The sequence below is a fragment of the Arachis hypogaea genome, chromosome 12 (assembly GCF_003086295.3).
Source record: "Arachis hypogaea cultivar Tifrunner chromosome 12, arahy.Tifrunner.gnm2.J5K5, whole genome shotgun sequence".
NCBI classification, from domain to species: domain Eukaryota; kingdom Viridiplantae; phylum Streptophyta; class Magnoliopsida; order Fabales; family Fabaceae; genus Arachis; species Arachis hypogaea.
In genome coordinates, this window is record NC_092047.1 from 104,662,316 (window position 1) to 104,677,353 (window position 15,038).

Here is a 15,038-nt window from a genome sequence, read left to right on the forward strand (position 1 = left end):
AATAAATTTAATAATTATTAATTTTAGCAATTCGAATTTATTTTATTATATCTTTACCATAGTCTCGAAAACACAGATATTTTGGCCTAAAAATTACGGGGAAAGTACTCATCATGGAAAGTCTCTTAAATTAAAAAATTTTAAAAATAAAAAAATATCAATTAGACATTCAAAGAATGAAAAACATGGACTATTGATCATAGAAACATAACATGCAAACTTTGATTTAGAAAAAGTCTAATTTCCAAACTCATAAATAGTAGGTTATATAGTAGGTGATAACCTACGCTTGATAGAAGTTATGGTTAGAGTTTGGACTTTATAAAAAAAATAACCAAATTAAAAAGTTCCACCTTAAAGAATGAGATGCTTGGGTTGAGATCTAAAATTCGATGGAAAAATATTTTTTAAAAAAAACATACCGAGTTTGAAAAGTCTGTTCTAAAATATTTTTATAAGTTCAATACTAAGAATCGGGTTCAATTGTATGAAAAGTTTTGAGAAACTAGATTAATGATTAAATGTTCTCTCGGATTTCAAAAAAGATGTTACAAAGAGACCATTAACTCCCTGTAACTCATTCTAATGCTTATTAACTCAAGTTTATGAATTTAACTGCTACATTATAACCACGCCATTCTAGTGTTAAAGAGAAGGTTATAACATTGACTATATATAGGTGTAAGAACATCATATGATACCACAACAAATCATCAAGCATTTTATGTTGAGAGAATTTCAGTCTTCTAGATCAACTAAACCTAAAAGACATCTCATAGCCTTAGAATGAATAAGGAGAGAAGTTCACAACATCACCACCTCATAACATATGTACTATTCCAAATACGTGCACTCAAATATGATCTTTATCTTAGTTCTTCTTGCGACCCATGTTAATTTGAGCATCGAAATCCTTGTAGGTACACTCTCTACCATTAAAAATAATAAATTCGAGACACTGAAAATTCTAAATAGGAGAATAATAACAATATCGTATCTTCAACTTATTTTCTATAATTTTATTCCTAAATTCCGAAGAACAAAAATACTTCGAAACATTTGAATATGCTATATCATGCATATATAAAATGTAAATGCTTCAAAACATTCATTATCCAAATATTATAGGAAATATATATACAATCTCATGTTGATTATACTAATTAACTTTGCATTAATTGTCACTTGATTATTCTTTGGCATGCTACACCAAATATCGAATCATGATCATAGTACAAACTCATATCAATTAGATTTTAACTAGTCCTTACACATTATTAAATGGCATTATGTAATAAGGATTTTTTTTCTCAATTTGCATGGCCACCATTGGGTCCATAGTTCTATTGTTGAGGAAATTAGAGTACCATACAGAAGAGAGCTTAGGTTGTCTCCTCAACGTGGGGTCCTTCAAATCAATGTAATAAAGCCCATAAGTGAATTCATATCCACTCAATAATTCAAACACATCCATGAACGACCATACAAAATAGCCTCTAATGTCATGTCCATTCCTTTCAACATCACAAAAAAATATAATTATAAACTGAATTAGCAAAGGTTCAATAAATTTTTATGGGAAAAAAAAGAAAAATGCTAAAAATGAAAATGGAAGTACTACCTTAGCATATGAAGTATACTTCCAATGTATTCTTGTAAGTAATTTATCCTTGGCCAGTCTTCCAATGATGAATTTCTATGTGTTTGTTGGCCTGCGAAAGTCCAAAAAATAATTACTATAATCATATCATTCTAGGATTGGTTTGTTTGACAAAAGAATTATTGGAAGCTTTTGAGTTTTGAGATCTTGATGTCATCGGGACACAATAATCGATAGAAATTTAATCTAGTCCGTCTTGATTAGTTTTAGAAAACATAAATTATTCTTAAAGAGAAGTCAACGTCATTTGCCTAAATAGACGAGTGTCACGATGAATTTTATCAATTTTCAAAAGATTCAGCCAATGTAATTTGTTCTCAAAAGAGACAAGAGAAGCAAACCATTTTCGTGAATGTAAATTGGAAAATTTCCATAGATATTCTTCAATGAGTCAAGCAACCCTTGCAAAGTCCATGGAGTAATTGGAATCTGAACCGTACCAACCAATCAAATAGTTAGTCTAAAATATCACCCATCGATAAAGATTAAAAGATAAAATTTACAGTAAGATATATTTTTTATCGAAATTTATCAAAAAATTTAAAAATATCTTTAAGTTTTATTTTACATTAATTTTATTTCAAAAAATTTTTTTATTTGTATCAAATATACTTCTGACAGTTAAATTGTCAAAAAACTTAAACCTAATCCAACAATACTATTTGATATTTATTTGTGTTAAAAATTGTCTTTGTAAAATCATTGTTGAATTAGTCATAAATTTTTTAAAAAATTAACTGATAGAGATACATTTGATATAAATAAATTTTTTTTTAAATAAAACTAAAATAAAATAAAATTTAAAAATATTTTAAAACTTTTGACAAGGATAAAAAAGTTTCAATGCTGCTATTACCTCATCAGTAGATGCTTCGTTTGTGGTATAAACTACATTAAAAAAGATTATAATTAGAAGTTTTTACTTCTCAAACTTAAATAGGTGGTAGCTTGAGTTTCAAGTAAATAAAGATAAAAAAAAAAATAATAGGTGAACAAATTATTTTTATAATTAAGTCTAACCAATTTTTTTTTATATCTCTCTTTTTGCTTCTTCTTTTTCTTGAATTAAAATTTCTGATAATCTTTAAATTATTAAACCAACTTGGTTGAATTTAATTATCAAAATAATTTGGTCATCTAGCATCATCGAATAAGATATAGTATAAACCTACCTATAAATTCAGCAGCTACATCTGCAGCATAGTCTCTTTCCTTTATATATAAGCTTCTAGGATTGTCCTTAACATAAAATGAAAAGTAAAAATTTATTCCTAGAAAGTCAATGGAGCCTTTCACCAAATTTGATTCACTTTGTGTGAATATTGGAAGCCTTGAGCCAACATTCTTTTTCATGGTTTCAGGGTAATCTCCAAAAGTAAATGGATTCAAAAACCTACAATCATAAAACACATACAAATCCAATTGAATTATGTAAACAGAAATACAGTTATAATTATTAATATCTTACTTACCACCCATGATAGAAGTCTTGAGCCCTCTGAACAGCAGTTATATCTTCACTAGAATTTGTCAGAGGAACAAAACCATAAGTAATAAGATTAAACCCAATAAATCCATGTTGCTTGAACTGCATGAAACATAGGTTGCTTAATAGTAAATTTATAAATGGATTTCATATATAAATTATAAGATTTCATACTTTATTTTATGAGAAATGCTAGGGGGACAGCAACTTTTGTAATTTATAGATATTAAATAGTCATCAATGATGATTTTAATAGTGTGAGATTGGTATGAGATTTCATCAATGACTCATTTTTCTTTGCTGGTTACATGCTGACAAGAATTTAATAAAGTTGCTGCCCTCTAGACTTTTCCTTATTTTATTACATTACATAATCTAAGGTTCTTATTTTAAAATTTATATGATTTTCTTTTATATAGGATTGTAACATACCTCTTAAGTTTTATCTTACTTGAAAAATTACCTGGTACTTGTTCCTATACAATGTTGCAGCTGATGCATGAGCTAACAACATATTATGTGTTACCAAATATGGCTCAGTTGAAGAATTCCCCTTAGAGCAATTAAATATAGAAGAAGGAGAACAATGTTGAGGTGGTAAGAATCCTATATCATAACCACCTTCTGCAAAAGCATTTCCCTCATTCATTGTGGTCCAATGTTTCACTCTGTCTCCAAACTCTCTAAAGCACACATCTGCATATGCTGTGAAGTCTTTTCTACAAGAATATGAATGTACACAAATTTGGACATATACACATAAAATTTTGATTAGTTTAACAAATTTACTTCAAACATGAATAACTTTGTCAGTAATATAATTTTTATTTACTTCAAACATGAATAAATCCTATATTTGAAGTCCGGGAACCGTACACAATTTTTTTATTAATCCATCCTCCATATTCATCCTCAAGAGCTTGTGGTAGGTCCCAGTGATGTAATGTAACATGTGCTTGAATTCCTACAAGAGAAACAGAATTAGACAAGAATAAGTAATGGAAGGACTTCTCTCTTAGTTATTAATTAAAACATTAGCATAAATTAAAGATATGGTTTGCGCATAAACCTTGACTTATCAGTTCATTGATAAGATTGTTGTAATATTGTAATCCCTTTTGATTGATTGGGCCTCTTCCATCTGGTGGTAATTAAAAAAAAATTCAAAATTCAAAACTAAAAAAAAAAAATACTGATATTATTAAAATAAAAACGATAATATCCATTTTTTTATATTTTTTGTATAAAATGATTAAACATCTATTTATAAACTTTGTTGTAGTCCAAAAGAAATATTTATTTAAAAAATTAGCCAATATTAAATAAATTTATATACTAATAGTCCTATTAAATAAATAGTAGTATAAGATATGTATTAAAATACAAAATACATATTTAAAAAAAAATAATGTCATTTAATTATCTTTTAAAAAATATATTTTTTCCACCTTCTAGACATCATATGATATCATTTATTTCAATACTAGAATATTACACTTCAGTTAATTAGCTTGCATCGTTATCAGGTAAGAGGAGTGCTTGAGACCAGCACTTTTGTTAAATTCTGACTAGTACTTAACCATCAAAAGAAAATTGAATGATTCTACACCATTTGATACAATCTCACACCATTAAAAACATCATTGATGGCTAAAAACTACAAAATCTGCTGGTCCTAGACTTTCTCATCAGACTTTCTCATCAGGTAATATATAATTTGATCACCTGGAATAAGTCTTGACCATGATATCGAAAATCTATAGGCATCTAATCCCATTTTGGTCATGAGCTGTACATCTTCCTGCATGAATATTTGGATCAACAAATAGTGATAATTAATAATTAATCGATATAAGATATTGTTGTGAAATAAAAGATATATATAATAGAGATGTACAAATAGAAGACTCTAGTATTAAAATAATTAGCCCAATAATAATTTATATATATATAATAATATTATATGTTGTAATGTGTATATATATACAAAGATAGAAAGAAGTATTAAAAATAAAGAGAGAGAGAATCGCATCTGTTTATTGTTGCAATCTCAATATAATAAAGATGGTTAATATTGCTATTAATATAATATGTAAAGAGTAATAGAAAATAGAATTTAAAATACTTATAAAATAAAAGAAGAGAAAGAATTGTAGTAGAAATATAAGAAGAAGAGTATTTGATTGCAGCATAAAATAAGATTGATTTGTATGAAGAGGAAGGGAGAATAGTATTTTGTTATTGCTTGTAGTGTATTTCCATTCAGAGGCTTAAGCCTCTATTTATACACGTACATGAGAAAGCTTTTCAAGTTCATATTAAATGTGGTCTTCTAAGTCATCCTTGAGAAACTACACCTCATGGAAAATGGGCATCCACGTAAGGTGTGATAGAATCCTTATCACAACACTCCCCCTTGGATGACCATTTAGGATTATTGCCTCGTTAAAACCTTACTAAAGAAAAACTCAATGGGAAAAAAACCTTAGTGAAGGAAAAAGAGTACAATATCCTTTAATGATGGGGCTGCCTCATTAAAAACCTTGTCAAGAAAAACCCAATGGGAAAAAAAACTTGACCAAGGAAAAAAGAGTACAGTCTCCCCCTCTTGCCGACATCATTTAATGTCTCGAAATCGGCGCATCCCAATCTTATGTACCAATCTTTCAAAGGAGGATTTTGGGAGTGACTTTGTAAATAAATCTGCCAGATTGTCACTTGAACGGATCTGTTGGACATCAATTGTCCCTTGATTTTGAAGATCATGAGTGAAGAAGAATTTGGGAGAAATATGCTTTGTTCTATCACCTTTGATGTATCCACCCTTAAGTTGAGCAATGCATGCTGTATTATCTTCAAACAGGACAGTTGGAGCTATCTTATGATCAATTAGTCCACATGATGACAGAATATATTGAATCAGACTCCTCAGCCAAAAACACTCGCGACTAGCTTCATGAATCGCCAGTATTTCAGCATGATTAGAGGAGGTTGCTGCTATCGTCTGTTTCGTGGACCTCCATGATATAGCTGTACCACCATATGTGAATAGGTATCCTGTTTGAGACCTCCCTTTATGTGGATCAGACAGGTATCCGGCATCTGCATAGCCAACTAGTTGTGACTTGGATCCATAGGGATAAAACAATCCCATATCAACCGTTCCATGAAGATATCGAAAAATTTGTTTGATTCCACTCCAATGTCTTCTGGTTGGAGAGGAACTATACCTTGCTAGTAAATTCACCGCGAATGATATGTCAGGTCGCGTATTATTAGCAAGATACATTAGCGCTCCAATGGCACTAAGATATGGTACTTCAGGACCAAGGATATCTTCATTTTCTTCTTTAGGACGGAATTGATCCTTTTTCACATCTAAAGATCTTACAATCATTGGGGTACTTAATGGATGTGACTTATCCATGTAAAATCTTTTCAAGATCTTTTCTGTGTATGTTGTTTGATGAATAAAGATCCCACTTTTTATATGCTCGATCTGTAGGCCGAGACAAAACTTAGTCTTTCCAAGATCTTTCATCTCAAACTCTTCTTTTAGAGTTTTTATAATTGTTGGAATCTCTTCAGGAGTCCCAATGATATTTAAATCATCAACGTACACAGCAATTATAATGAATCCGGATGCAGATTTCTTTATGAAAACACACGGACAGATATCATCATTCTTGAATCCGTTTTTGGCCAGATACTCAGTAAGACGATTATACCACATTCGTCCAGATTGCTTTAGACCATATAAAGATCTTTGCAATTTGACTGAGTATAACCCTTACGAATATTCATTGGATGGTTTAGATATCTTTAGTCCTTCAGGGACTTTCATATAGATATCCCGATCTAATGAGCCGTACAAATAGGCTGTTACCACATCCATTAAATGCATATGCAGTTTATGATATGTAGATAAACTGACCAAATAACGCAATGTTATCGCATCCACTACAGGGGAATACGTTTCTTCATAATCTATACCGGGCCTTTGTGAAAAACCTTGTGCCACAAGTCGGGCTTTGTAGCGCACAACTTCATTTTTCTCATTTCGTTTTCTCACAAATACCCATTTGTATCCAACAGGTTTTACATCTGCAGGTGTACGGACTACAGGTCCAAAGACTTCACGTTTTGCAAGTGAGTCTAATTCAGCCTTCATGGCTGCTTCCCATTTTGGCCAATCATTTCTTTGTCGACATTCTTCGACTGATCTTGGCTCAAGATCCTTACTTTCATGCATGATATCTAATGCCACATTATATGCAAATATTTCATTGACAATTGTCTTATTTCGGTCCCATTTCTCTCATGTAAAGACATAATTTATCGAGATCTCGTCATTTTCACAATTTTCAGGTACCTGAACGTCTTCTGGCGTTATATCAGAATTTTGGATAACTGCAGGTGTCTTTACTATGTCTTTTTCAACAGGAATCATATTTACCTCTTTTCTCTTTCGAGGATTTTTGTCTTTGGAACCGACAGGCCTGCCACGCTTCTGGCGTGTATTTGCTTCAGTGGCTATTTGTCCTACTGGGACATCAATTCGAATTGGGACATTTTCCGTCCTGCCACGCTTCTGGCGTGAATTCGCTTCAGTAGCTACTTGTCCTACTGGGACATCAATTGGAATTGGGGCATTTTCCGCTGGTATATAAGATTTGGTTATCCTCTTTGTATCGGAAAATGCATCAGGTAATTCATTTGCTATTCTTTGCAAATGTATAATCTTTTGAACTTCTAGTTCACATTGCGCTGATCGAGGATCTAAATGCATCAACGATGATGCATTCCAATTAAGTTCCTTTTCAGGAAGCTTATTCTCTCCCCCTAATGTTGGAAATTTTGATTCATCAAAATGACAATCCGCAAACCGGGCTTTAAACACATCACCAGTTTGTATCTCAAGATACCTCACTATAGAGGGAGAATCATATCCAACATATATCCCCAATTTTCTTTGGGGTCCCATTTTGGTGCGATTAGGTGGTGCAATGGGAACATATATCGCACACCCAAATATTCTTAAATGGGAAACATTTGGCTGCTGGCCAAAAGCTAATTGCATAGGAGAGAACTGATGGTAACTCGTTGGCCTCAAACGAATAAGTGCTGCAGCATGTAAAACTGCATGCCCCCAAACCGAGGTTGGGAGATTTGTTCTCATAAGCAAGGGTCTAGCAATTAATTGGAGGCGCTTAATAAGTGATTCTGCTAACCCATTTTGTGTGTGAACATAAGCTACTGGATGTTCAACACTTATTCCATTAGCCATACAATAAGCATCAAAAGCTTGGGAAGTAAATTCACCAGCATTATCAAGACGAATTGCTTTAATTGGATTTTCAGAAAATTGTGCTTTTAATCGAATAATTTGAGCCAGTAATCTCGCAAACGCCAGGTTGCGAGAAGATAATAAGCACACATGTGACCATCTCGAAGATGCGTCTATCAGGACCATAAAATATCTAAAAGATCCACATGGTGGATGAATAGGTCCACATATATCACCTTGAATCCTTTCTAGGAATTCAGGGGACTCAAATCCAATCTTTACTGGTGATGGCCTTAAAATTAATTTCCCTTGAGAACATGTAGCACAACAAAATTCACTAGATTTAAGAATCTTCTGGTTCTTTAGTGAATGTCCATGAGAGTTTTCAATAATTCTTCTCATCATGGTTGTTCCCGGATGACCCAATCGGTCGTGCCAAGTTATGAACTCATTTGAGTTAGTAAACTTCTGGTTTACAGTGGCATGTGATTCAATTACACTAATCTTGGTATAATACAACCCAGATGAAAGTGAGGGTAATTTTTCTAATATAACTTTCTTATTTGAATCATGAGTTGTTATACATAAATACTCATGATTTCCCTCATTCATCGTCTCAACATGATATCCATTTCGGCGAATATCTTTGAAACTCAACAAGTTTCTCAGAGACTTGGTAGATAATAGTGCATTATTTATTATAAATTTTGTTCCTCCAGGAAACAAAATTATAGCTCTTCCGGAGCCTTCTATCACATTGCCTGAGCCAATAATAGTGTTAACATATTCCTCTTTTGGCACAAGATGGGTAAAATATATATCACTTTTGAGAATAGTGTGCGAACTTGCACTATCCGCAAGGCATACATCTTCATTACATATCCTTGCCATTCTCTTCAAAAACAAATAATAATAAAATGAGTAGTATGCACAGTTAAATTGAATACTTGATCAGAATTATTTTCTAAGAAACACTGTACATAAAATAATGTCATATACCAAAATTTTATTTTAAAATTTGACACAATTAATAATTTCAAAATTCATAAATATTTATGTACATCACATTTGAAACTTAAATACATAGAAAATAAAACTTTAACAATAAATTTTTTACATTATTTATTTACATAGATACTTCACAATTTCACATATTAAACTATTCCATCATTGATCAAATGGCCAATATTTCCTTCAGGATCCTCAAAGAAATCAGATACATCATAATGAGTGGTGGAGTTCTCAGCATCATTTGAAACAAAATTTGTTTCCTTTCCTTTGTCGTTCTTTTTCAAAGATGCCTGGTAAAGATCGACTAGGTGCCTTGGGGTACGACAGGTACGTGACCAATGGCCCTTTCCACCACAGCGGAAACACTTCTCCTCGGTTGATTTATTCTGCCCGATATTCTTTTCTTTGTCCCACTTCTGGTGAGATCCTCTCTTTTGAACATAATTCTTTTTCCTTCCATAATTTTTCTTGTTATTAAAAGCTTGCCATTTACCTCTTCTGGGGTAATGATTTGCCGCATTTACTTCAGGAAATGGGGCGGCGTCAGCTGGGCGCGCTTCATGATTTTTCAATAACAACTCATTGTTGCGTTCGGCAACAAGAAGGCAAGAAATTAACTCAGAATATTTCTTAAACCCTTTCTCTCGATACTGCTGCTGCAGGAGCACATTCGAGGCATGGAAGGTTGAGAAAGTTTTCTCCAACATATCATGATCAGTTATTTTTTCCCCACACAATTTCATTCGTGAGGTGATCCGAAACATTGCAGAATTATATTCATTTATAGATTTAAAATCTTGTAAACGCAAATGCGTCCATTCATACCGGGCTTGAGGAAGTATCACCGTTTTCTGATGATTGTACCTTTCTTCAAGGTCTTTCCAAAGATCTGCAGGATCTTTTAATGTAAGATATTCATTTTTCAATCCTTCGTCAAGATGACGACGGAGAAAAATCATGGCTTTGGCTTTATCCTTCTGGGATGCATTATTTTCAGCCTTAATGGTATCTCCAAGATCCATTGAATCAAGATGGATTTCAGCATCTTGTATCCATGATAAATAATTGTTTCCAGATATGTCAAGAGCATTGAATTCAAGATGAGAGAGTTTTGACATAATGAAAATTTGTTACCTGAGTCTTCCTAAAAATTTGATCAGAGTCTCGTGCTGATAACGTGTTGTGAAATAAAAGATATATATAATAGAGATGTACAAATAGAAGACTCTAGTATTAAAATAATTAGCCCAATAATAATTTATATATATATATAATAATATTATATGTTGTAATGTGTATATATATACAAAGATAGAAAGAAGTATTAAAAATAAAGAGAGAGAGAATCACATCTGTTTATTGTTGCAATCTCAATATAATAAAGATGGTTAATATTGCTATTAATATAATATGTAAAGAGTAATAGAAAATAGAATTTAAAATACTTATAAAATAAAAGAAGAGAAAGAATTGTAGTAGAAATATAAGAAGAAGAGTATTTGATTGCAGCATAAAATAAGATTGATTTGTATGAAGAGGAAGGGAGAATAGTATTTTGTTATTGCTTGTAGTGTATTTCCATTCAGAGGCTTAAGCCTCTATTTATACACGTACATGAGAAAGCTTTTCAAGTTCATATTAAATGTGGTCTTCTAAGTCATCCTTGAGAAACTACACCTCATAGAAAATGGGCATCCACGTAAGGTGTGATAGAATCCTTATCACAACAGATATGATATATTTGTCAAAGATGAAAGATTTAATTTCCTTGTACCGGGTCATGGTGTATAATTGAATATATACTCACCTTATATTTGTGATATTGATCGCATCCAGCTTCTCCATTACCCTCGTACATATTTGCTGTAAACTTAAATCAAAAAGGGGTTAATTCATATTGTAAAGTAAGTAAGGATTTTGTAACATGGGTTCTAGCAACTTTTCTGTTACTTATTAGATTTTTGCAGTAGTCACTTATGAATGTACTGAAACTCCCTATAACTTATTTAATTTGTTGGTTCCTGCCATTTCTCTTGAGAGAAGCCTGAGTCATAATTTGGTGAATTGAACACCCAGAAGGATTTGAGATTCAGTTAGCAAACAAAAAAGAGTATGATAATGCGAAACAATCATATTAAACCTACACAAAAAATAAGCTGAAATTATTGCGAATGACCGGAGAAAGATCTTAGATCAATCCAACCATGAGAGAGCCATGAGTAGGTAGAAATAAACTTGATGGTATTATCAAGAGATATGTAATAGAAAAGAAACAAATTTCTTGTTCAACATGGAGCCACACTATAAGAAAAACAGTCTATTGTCACGCTTCTAAAACGTGTCGAAAAATGAAAAAAAAAAAGCATAATAACAACAACTTCTCATAATGTTTTTTGAACTATTAGCATGTTTTTGAAAGCCAGTTATTTTATCGTCACGTTTTTATCGATCTATTAATACGTTTATTTTTTTGTTATATTTTTTTATTATCATATTTAAAAACGTGGTCATATGTATAATTCTATAGTCACACTTTTAAAGCGTGTCGAAAAGTACACATACAATCAAGTTTTTAGAAACTTGCTCATTGGTTTAGTTTTTGTTACGTTTTGAAAGTGTGACCAAATCTCTAATAAATCGCTACTTTCATAAAAGTGTAGCCATTGACACTTTTCAGCCACGTTTTTAAAGGATAAAAAAAAGTGTGGCGGCAGAATTTTTTTTCTTGTAGTGCCATGAATCATTATTGTTTTGGAATTTCATGATAGTATATTTTTTAATTTCTAAGTTTATGTTTCTCATGGTGTGTGAGGTCGAATATTTTATTACCAGCTATTAAATTAAAACAATGTGCGTGCATCAGATAGATTCGAAAAAAAACAAATGCCAAACTCCAAATTAAGCGCAATAACTTTTTCATAGAATAAATTTATTTTTAACGAAAAAAATTAATTACATAATCTTTTAAAACATAAGATAAATTATGCGTAAAATAAATACATAAATTAGTTTTTTATTTTTAAAAAATTTAAATAATTTAATCTCTCAATCATTTTACTTTTAAAAAATTAAATTAAATATTGATTTGTCTTGAAAAATATTAGGGATTAATATATTAATTTTATTAAAAACTAATTTATCTAATATTCTAAATAGAAATCAAAGACCTTTTTTATAATTTATTACACTCTGAACCCCAAAAAGGGAAGAATCACTAGCTACAACAGAATTTTCAGAAACAACTCAAAACTTCGATGGACATTTTTGTTTTGCTATCAAAGACTAATTTACCATTTTTTGAAAGGGTAATATTAGGGAGACAAAAAAAAACAGTCAAAACTAATTGTTACGACAATTAATAAATGCTAAATAAGGTAAGTTATGGCTATTTTTGGCTGATTTCTTTAATTATCAAACATTTCCGTTTTTGAAAACACTAATAAATTGTTAATAACGAATCTAATTAAGATATCACTAGAAAAAAATTGTGAGTGCATAAGACCAAACTAATTCAGACCAAAAAAGAAAAAAAAAAAAAGAAATACAGCAAGTAATGAAGAGATAGTAGTACCATTGCCGGCATGTGCGAAAGTATCCCATATGCTTGGCTTCCTTCCATCTTCATCTGCTGCACCTTCTACCTTCTCTCATACCATATATCTTATTTATTAATTACCACTCCATTTATCAGAACTATATCATTAATTAGAGAGGATCGGAGAAATTAAAGAACCTGATATGCAGATGTTGAAGCACCAAACACAAACTCAGGCGGGTATTCATCTCTTCTCAATCCATCAACCACTAACAAAACTGATGAACATACCAACAATAATAATAATAATAATTCAACCACAACAAATCCCTTCTTCCACATCCTTCTCCTTCTTCTTATGCTTTGAGATTGTTAGTTCTTTTGCAATAAAGATAGCATGAACTTGAAGCATGTATGTATATAATATAATAAATAGTACATATAATGCACGGGTAATGTCAAAAGAAGCATATGATATAATATTAAAGTAAACTATTGTTTTTATCAGTATAAATATTAGAGAATGAATTTATTTATTATGAATGAACAAAAAAAATTGTATTTATAAAAAATAATTATATCTAATAAAAGTATCAAATATTAAGTTTATTTATAAATAAATTTATTAGTATTTTAAATTTTTATAACTAAAAATAATAATTTATTAGTGTTTTATAAATACAAAATTAATATTATATAAAATAACACGTATATTTATACATTTCATGCTAATTAATTTAACTGTTAATTTTTAGAGTTTAAGTCAACATTATTTGATTCTAATTACAACAATTTAACTATATTATATTTTCAGAGAATAATAATAAAATATATAAAAATTTAATTTTTAATAAATATTTGGATAAAATATTTTTTTATGATAATTTTAAAATATATCTTTAAAATACGTGTTAGAAAACCCTAATTACAATTAGTTATGAAGGTAGAGCAGCACCTACCTACTTGGTGATCATTGATATATACAGAAAGCCCCATTAAAGAGGCACTCTGGTCAACCATTTTTTGATGCCGTTAGATCTTCACACTTTCCAAGATGATGGCATCTTTTGTCAGGCTTCACTGAAACTCACTATTTTTCTTTTCTTTCTTGGTTTACCGCATGTTTTTCGGGCGGTGTATGAAGTACAAATTCAAGAGAGATTTATGGGCTTTCTTTTTTTTTTGTCATGGCCACAATTGGCCCAACTCATGCGTTTTCCGAGTTTTATTGCCTTATTGGGTAAGTTATTCAACTTGGAAAATAAAAATTCCCTTCTCGGTAGAGAAGCCCCAATATTTTCTCAAATGAAATTGTATCATATGTTAGCGGAGTTAAAGACCCATTTTAGTCTCAGAAATTGATGAGTTGTATTGATTTAGTCTCTGATTTTTTAATTATTATAATTTGGTCTCTAAATTAAAAAAAAATGCATTAATATAGTCTCTCGTATATTTTTCCGTCACCGGAACTCAACGCCATTAGTAACATGACTCAAGCCTTACCACTGAACATATTAAAATGACGTCGTATGCATTTTGACGCTAAAGAAGGCATTAAACTATGTCGTTTGAGAGTTTGAACAATTTTATCATAATCAAGTTCCTTGTCATAACCATCAAACGACGTCATTTAATGCCTTCTGTAGTGTCAAAATGCATACAACGTCGTTTTAATATGTTCAACGTGGCAAAACTTGAGTTACGTCACACAAGTTCAGTGACGGATCCAGAAAATTTTGATAGTGGGGGCAAAATATATATAATATAATAATAATTTTTATAATAAAAATATTATATATATATATATATATATATATATATATATATATATATATAAATCCGCTATCAAAATATTCATTAATTATTATATATTTGTATATAAATATATATATTGTTTAATTTATTTTTAATGTATTTTTTTATTTCAATATGTATACAGGTAGTTATTTTCTATGTACATATAACATGATTAGTCTTTAAAATATCTAATTCACAAATTAAAATACTAAAATAATAATTTAAATAATAACACATAATTTAAAATTTTATTATTTAGGTT

General features: G+C 30.6%; 1 protein-coding gene across 1 annotated transcript; it reads right to left on the reverse strand.

Annotated features, from left to right (window-relative positions):
- Nucleotides 1-1,084: 1,084 nt before the first annotated feature.
- On the reverse strand, nt 1,085-13,402 carry LOC112728011 (beta-glucosidase 11-like). Its single transcript, XM_025777979.3, has 13 exons — nt 13,178-13,402; nt 13,016-13,085; nt 11,252-11,307; nt 4,872-4,947; nt 4,216-4,287; nt 4,023-4,110; nt 3,610-3,865; nt 3,133-3,248; nt 2,833-3,053; nt 2,517-2,548; nt 2,002-2,089; nt 1,622-1,712; nt 1,085-1,514 (listed from the first exon to the last, which is right to left on the reverse strand). The coding sequence occupies exons 1-13, from the start codon at nt 13,319-13,321 to the stop codon at nt 1,268-1,270; spliced, it is 1,557 nt and encodes a 518-aa protein (XP_025633764.1). The 5' UTR covers nt 13,322-13,402; the 3' UTR covers nt 1,085-1,267.
- Nucleotides 13,403-15,038: the final 1,636 nt, after the last annotated feature.